We start from the raw sequence: 6731 nt of genomic DNA on the forward strand, positions 1-6731 counted from the left end.
CAAATGTTGTTGAGCTTTTTAAGCTATTACTGATCAATGACATGTGCACATGTGCACATGGAAGACCTGATTATATGGGATGTAACGTACTTCCTTAACATCAAACAAATGCACCATCTACTACAATAACCAAAACATTTCTTTCAATGTTTTTCGTCACACTTCTTGATACTGTATAATATGCCTTGCGGGGCTAGATAGACACATCAATTCACACATTCGTCTTCCCAATATTGGCATTATGTAAAATGCAGAACATCAACTTGCAAATATCACACCAAACTAAAACCATAAGTTTCTTTTCCTGTTTTTGTATAACTTTATTGGTTCCATTACACCATAGTGTCCCCAAAAATATTGAACTTTGTTGTGTGAGTTCTTCACTATATATAATATACATGGCCTTTCTCTCCACACTTTACAGAAGCAAGGGAAGTTGTATGTACATTGTAAATGTTTAGTCTTTGATTTTCCCGAGTTATATTAAGGTAACATGAGTCTCTTTAGAGCTAAAATAATGTGCCTTCTCAATTGAACAAGACTTTCTTACAAAAGAATTGTCCCCATTAAACGAAAGAATAAACAACTGTGGCCAAACCCAAAAGAGAGAAAAGTTAAAACCTTACATATTACCAACAGAGTTAATCCAATCCATGTCCTTCCTTTGTGAAACCAATCTATGTTCAATGATGTATTGTATTCTTTTGGGTCCAGACCCTTTCCTTAGTCTTTTTTTTTCCCTCTCCATGTCCTGTCTTCTACAACGTTCTCTCTACATGCACTACTTGAGTCTCTTCGAGTGTCATTCAACTTGTTCTCCAATTAGATCTAGACCCACCAGTAAGAAAGATATTCCTTGAAACAATAGGAAGTAAAAATGGATTCCTTGCGCCGATAAAAGACTCCGAGTTGCTGCCGTCAGTAACAGAAACGCTAGTGATAGGTCTTTCATATATATCCTATTGTGCTTCTTCTTCTTTGTCTTTTCAGCATTTTTCTCAGATTCTGTTTCGGGAGCAGACACACCTCTCTGATGTTTCGTTTTCTTTCCATCTTTTTCAACCAAAGCAGCCAGATCTCCTTCAGATGATCGTCCTGATTTTTTTGTAACAACCCATTCATATGCACTTCCTAGCTGAAAAAGACCCGAGACCATTGCGTTGAACTTGGTGACAGACATTGTGTTCTCAAAGAGAAGGTACGGGACGATAAATGGAAATGATTTTGGAGCGGGAAGGATGTTGAGGAACGACATTGTGGCAGGTATGTAGCAAACAACCCAAGCGGGAAGCTCAGCCTCGGGCACAAACATAGTCATTGGCAGGATTATACAAAAGAGGGTGAATGAGTAGAAGGGCAAGATTAGCTTCCTCAGGAGGAAGAAGAGGAATATCAAATTGAACTTCTTGCCTATGCTTATCTGCAAAACACACACACACACACAAAGGTATCAGAACCCACACAACTATTACAACATATGATACCGAGACAAGTCCCTTTGGCATACCTTTGATTTAATGACAGCGGGCAAACAAAGACGAAATAGTTGCATAGGTCCTGAATGCCATCTGTGTTGCTGTTTTCTGTAAGCTTCATAGGATTCAGGTAATTCACATTGGCACTGAGAAAGAGACACACAGTTTTATGACATCAGCCAAGAATCAAACAAACAGTTTAGTAATAACAACTACTACACATGCTACAATACCTCAACATCGTTTAGGAAAATGAATTTCCATCCATGAAGGTGAGCACGAACAGCAATGTCCATATCCTCAACAGTGGTTCTCTCGAGCCAACCACCAGAGTTTTCCAAAGCCTTGATCCTCCACACACCAGCAGTGCCATTGAATCCAAAGAAATTCAAAAACACACTGTTCACTTGCTGTTCAACCTCAAAGTGGAAAGCCAAGTTAATGTTCTGTAATCTTGTCAACAAGTTCTCTTCTTTATTCACAAACGACCATCTCGCCTGAACCAATCCTAGTTCCTCATTGTCCTGTTATAAAATCAAAACACACGTTCTTTTTAGTACATAACCTCTTTTTTTTTTTTTTTTAATCAAAATTTCACCTCCCAAATTTTAGAACTTTACCTTAAAATGAGGAATTGTCTTTTTGAGGAAATCAGGTAGAGGTTGAAAATCAGCGTCGAAAATGGCAACGAATTCGTAGTCTTTGACATAACTACAGTTCATAGCAGACTTGAGATTACCAGCTTTGTAACCTTCTCTGTTAACACGGTGACGGTACACAATGCGTGCACCTCGCTCCTGCCATTTATGAACCTCTTCTTTGATCAAACTCTGCGTTGTTGGATCATCGGAATCATCCAAAATCTGAATCAAAATCTTCGTTTTTGGCCAGTCTAGATTACACACAGCCGCAATTGATTGCTGATAAACCTGTAAAAAACAAAACTTGGTTAAAAAAAAAATCTACAGAGGAAACAAAAACCAAGTTAGTACTGATTTAATTACCTCTTTCTCGTTACACATAGGGATCTGAACAAGAACCATAGGGAGAAAACAACCATTATCACCAGATTCAAGATCAGAGATAGCATCCGGTTTAAGAACCGGTTTAATCTTCTTGAAACGGATCCAGAAACAGCCAAGACAAAGAATGAGTCTATCAAGACTCTGAATAAGGAAGAGAACGATGCAGGCATTAGCAAGAAACTGAAGCGGAGGAGCAAGATACTCAACACGAAGCAAAACCCATCTCGTGTAAACCCAATCAAAGAAGCCTTTAACACCAAAAGGTGTAGTGAAGATAAACTGAAGCTGAAGCTTAGAAGTTCCAAAGTGCCAACCTTTGAAATAAGCAGCGATCTCGAAACACAGAAGGATTAACGAAAGCCATAGAAACACTTTCAAGTAAGAGTAGAAAAGTTTGGATTTTTTCGCAGGGTTTTGCTTCTGTGACGACGAGACTTGGGAATCTGTACGGCCGGCTGCGATACGGCGACGTACGGCTGTGCCTAGAGCGATTAATGCTGAGCCGAGTGAAGTGAGACAACCTGCGGCACGGTGAGCTTTGAGAAGGAGTACCCAAGTGAGCTGTCTAGCGTTCTTGTTTCTTGATTTCTCACGGCTTCTTACTAGGAAATCTTCATCGGAAGGTGATTCAAGTTCAACCATTGACCAGTTGTTAGGGTTCTCCATTTTGACGACGACTGGTGTACCTTTACGGTTGTTGTTGTTTCCTTTAGCCCACCATTCAAACTTTGGTGCCATTTTTAGGATTCTTTAGATCAACCAAAACCAGTAAAGAGAGACTTAAAAAAAACAAGAGCTAGAAATTGGATCTCATTGCCAGCAACGAAGATTGAAGGAGACGCGTGTTACTGTAATAATCACGAAAGGGCAGAGAAGATGTAAGGAGAAGAAGAGAGAAAAAAAATAAATAACTCTGTTCCCGAGATTAATGTTGGTTGCAGTGAGAAAAATGAGAAACTCTGAAGAAAAATTTAAAAGAGAAGAGACAAAGAGAGAAATTTAAAAAATTAAATAAAAAGTGGTAACAGCTCAACACGTTTTTTCTTTTTTCTTTTTTTTTAAAGAAGAGTTTGAAGAATATACAAAAACCCAGAAGAATAAACTGAGAGGAACAACACCAAATGGTCAAATTTGTTTTTTTTTTTTTTTAATGTCTTTTATTCTCTTTTGTTCTTAAGAGAATATAAAACAGAAAAGGTGACGTTGAGGAAATTGGTAGATTGTCAGATCAATTAGAGAGGTGTTAGAAAATAAGGAATGGGATCAAATCAGATTAATTTGGATTTGTAGACAAAAACAACAAAATATTGCAAAAGCTGTCTTTACCAAAATTTTCTTGGCTTTGTTCTTGTTCTTCTTCCAAAAATACTTGCATTTTAATCCTCAGTGATGTTTGGTACAATGTACACAATTTGGATCTTTGATATTCCGCGTGTGATATTAACTGGGAAGATTATAGAAGTTAATGATCACACGCGAAACGGAAAAAAAAGATAATAATCTGAAAACAATATCGTAATTTCTAAACAATATTCGCAAAAAGGACAAAACGTAAGGGAGAAGAATAATAAAAATAGAAATATAGATTTTCAGGATATGGATTTTTTTTGTTTTGCTGTTTTTTACTGTGGTTAAAAACTTAAAATTCTAATGAGTGGACGAGAAAGAAAGAAAAGACCAAGTCTTTTGCCACACCGTTCATTTAGACATTTGCCTCCTAATATGGCGCTTTTTGGTTTTTTTTTGCTGATGTTTTTTTCCGTTTTGTAATCCTTAATGATTTGTACACATATCATTACTACTATTCTCTTAGTCTTGTCTTTATCTTTTTAAATCGATAATGTCTCCCTGACTTCTCTGTTGATTTCTAAATGTAAGATATTGTCTAGGTGTTTACAATCGTTGAGGATAATATGATTTTTGTCCACTCTAACAAAATGTTTCAACTCATGAGCACCTAAAAATATGGATAAAAGAAAACTAAATGACATAAAGAAAAATGTTTAAATATAGAAATTTCGAAGAATTAAGATAAAAAAAAAATCTTTGCCCAAAAACAATCTTAGAGATAAAAAATTAAGAAAAAATAATAGAGTTTATGTTAATCATAACTTAATTAATTAAAAACTATATAAAAAGTAAAATAAAATAAAAAGATAAGTATTAATTTAAATTTATACTTCTTATTCTTAGTTAAAAATCTATTTCACATATTTAACACAAGTATATATCACACTATATTATTTACTAATTAACATTACTAGCAATACAAAAAGTGTTTTTGTAAACTATAATTGAAATTTAGAAATGTGTGTGTTTGATTAGGCTTTTTTGTTTTTACTTTTTTTTTGTCATCATTGAATTAACAAGATCCGATCTATAGCTAATCTTTATTACATGGGGTAACACAATTTAGTGGAGTCGAATTCCAATGGGATCAATCGCACAGGTGATGGTGTAACCACTTGACAACACACTTTCCTTACTGGCTTTTTTTAAAAAGGGTTAGTTATAGTTTTAGTACGTTTTGAGAAAGAAATCTAGGTTTTAGTACGTTTACTATTTAAAATAGTAAAAGTAGGTGGTGAGAGAGTATGTGGTTGTGTGGGGTCCGGTTGTGTGTGAGGGTGAGAGAGGGTGAGAGAGGGTGAGAGACGTAAGAGAGGGTGTGAGAGATATATGACCCATTTATGTGAAATAGTAGCTCTGGGCATCACGGTACCCGAACCCGATCGGGTTCAGGTTTTCGGGTTTACACATATAGAACCCGATCGAGTTTTATATACCATCCGGTCAAGTTTGGATCGGGTTCCTTCGGTTTCGGGTTTTGTTCGGGTATACACGAAACCCAAAGAACCCGATTGGATTGTTGAAAACCCGATCAAAACCCGATCAAAACCCGATCAAGTTTAAACATCTAATGTGAATGACAAACACTTAACCTGAAATTTAAGCACTTAAACTCAATGTCAAAGGCTCAAAGCAAAAGAAAAAAGAATTTCAAGTGTTTCAAAACATTCTACAAACAATAGAGAAGTTCAAGTATTCGAAAATAAAGAGAAAATCAACTTGAAATCTTCCAAAACAGCTTCTTTCATTCTTTGGTTCACTTCTCTTTTGCATCTTCTCTTTGGCATGTGAATAACTTAAGGTTCTTCTGATGATGTTTCAAACTCTAAAAAAACAATTACAAGCATTGAGAGATAAGTTTATATTAACACTAAAAACTTTTAGATAGTAAGCATTAAGGAAGATAAGAAACAAACCTCTTGCAAGCTCATTCTCAAACTCAAAGTGATGTGATCATGAGACCATCCAAGACGACCCTTGAATCTTGCTCACCACGAACGAAGTCAAAGGTGAACTCATCGCTATGCGATTTGGACCTACGAGTATTCAAAGGAGGATTCCAACCAATTCAAAAGGATTCAAGGTATGAACCAAAATGTTCTGGAATCTTTATCCATTCCATAACCACAAAGAATTGGAATCACATTAATATCAGTTTATATGTGAAAGATATGGATATTTCAAGTCAGTGGATCTATCTCAGTCCCAGTTTTGCGTCTGAGCAAAAGACCGTGTTACACAGACCAACTCAGAAACAGTTTCGGTACAAAACCACTTGGAGGATGTTAATGTATATCTTATGTTTCCAACAAGCTCAGAAAGAGAAGATTTGGCCCACGAAATACAAAGATACACTTCATTTGCCAAAGGAAGTCAATCTAGTTCTACACTTGAAGAGCTTTAGGTCCAATTGGTTTAGGACATTTCAGAATTACGTATAGCAACCATGAGCTGTTTCTACTAAGTCCAGGGTGAAGCAAAGATACAAACCATGTTGTTTCTCATCAGCAAGTTGGATCAAAGAGTAAATATCAAAGAAGATTAAGGAAACACTTAATGGGTCAATTCAAGATCTTATGGCCAAAGAGAGCATGGGAAAAACTATTGGGGATGATACCTATCAAGTCCAGCCCACTTTGAGCCTAATTCAAGTCCAAGAAAGCTCAAAATAATCACTTTATTTTGTGGTCAAAGAGGGATAACGAAAATGGAGTTCAACTCACCTTGGGAAGGACACATTGGGAAGACAAACTTGAAAGAGTTGAATCTTCATTCAACTATCTATCTTTATTGTGTTTTAGTTTCAAGAATAATACTTGGCTTTGTGACCAAGTTTTCTATCTCTATATAAACTCATGTAATCTCATTTGAGAATAATCAA

At 36.0% G+C, this 6731-nt stretch overlaps 1 protein-coding gene across 1 annotated transcript; it reads right to left on the reverse strand.

The window, feature by feature from the left end:
* Positions 511-4043, reverse strand: LOC104736856 (probable xyloglucan glycosyltransferase 12). Its single transcript, XM_010456925.2, has 6 exons — positions 3827-4043; positions 2480-3348; positions 2096-2404; positions 1709-1999; positions 1508-1621; positions 511-1420 (listed from the first exon to the last, which is right to left on the reverse strand). Exons 2-6 carry the CDS (start codon positions 3236-3238, stop codon positions 803-805), a joined length of 2091 nt encoding a protein of 696 aa, XP_010455227.1. The 5' UTR covers positions 3239-3348; positions 3827-4043; the 3' UTR covers positions 511-802.

The sequence above is a fragment of the Camelina sativa genome, chromosome 13 (genome assembly GCF_000633955.1).
Source record: "Camelina sativa cultivar DH55 chromosome 13, Cs, whole genome shotgun sequence".
NCBI classification, from domain to species: domain Eukaryota; kingdom Viridiplantae; phylum Streptophyta; class Magnoliopsida; order Brassicales; family Brassicaceae; genus Camelina; species Camelina sativa.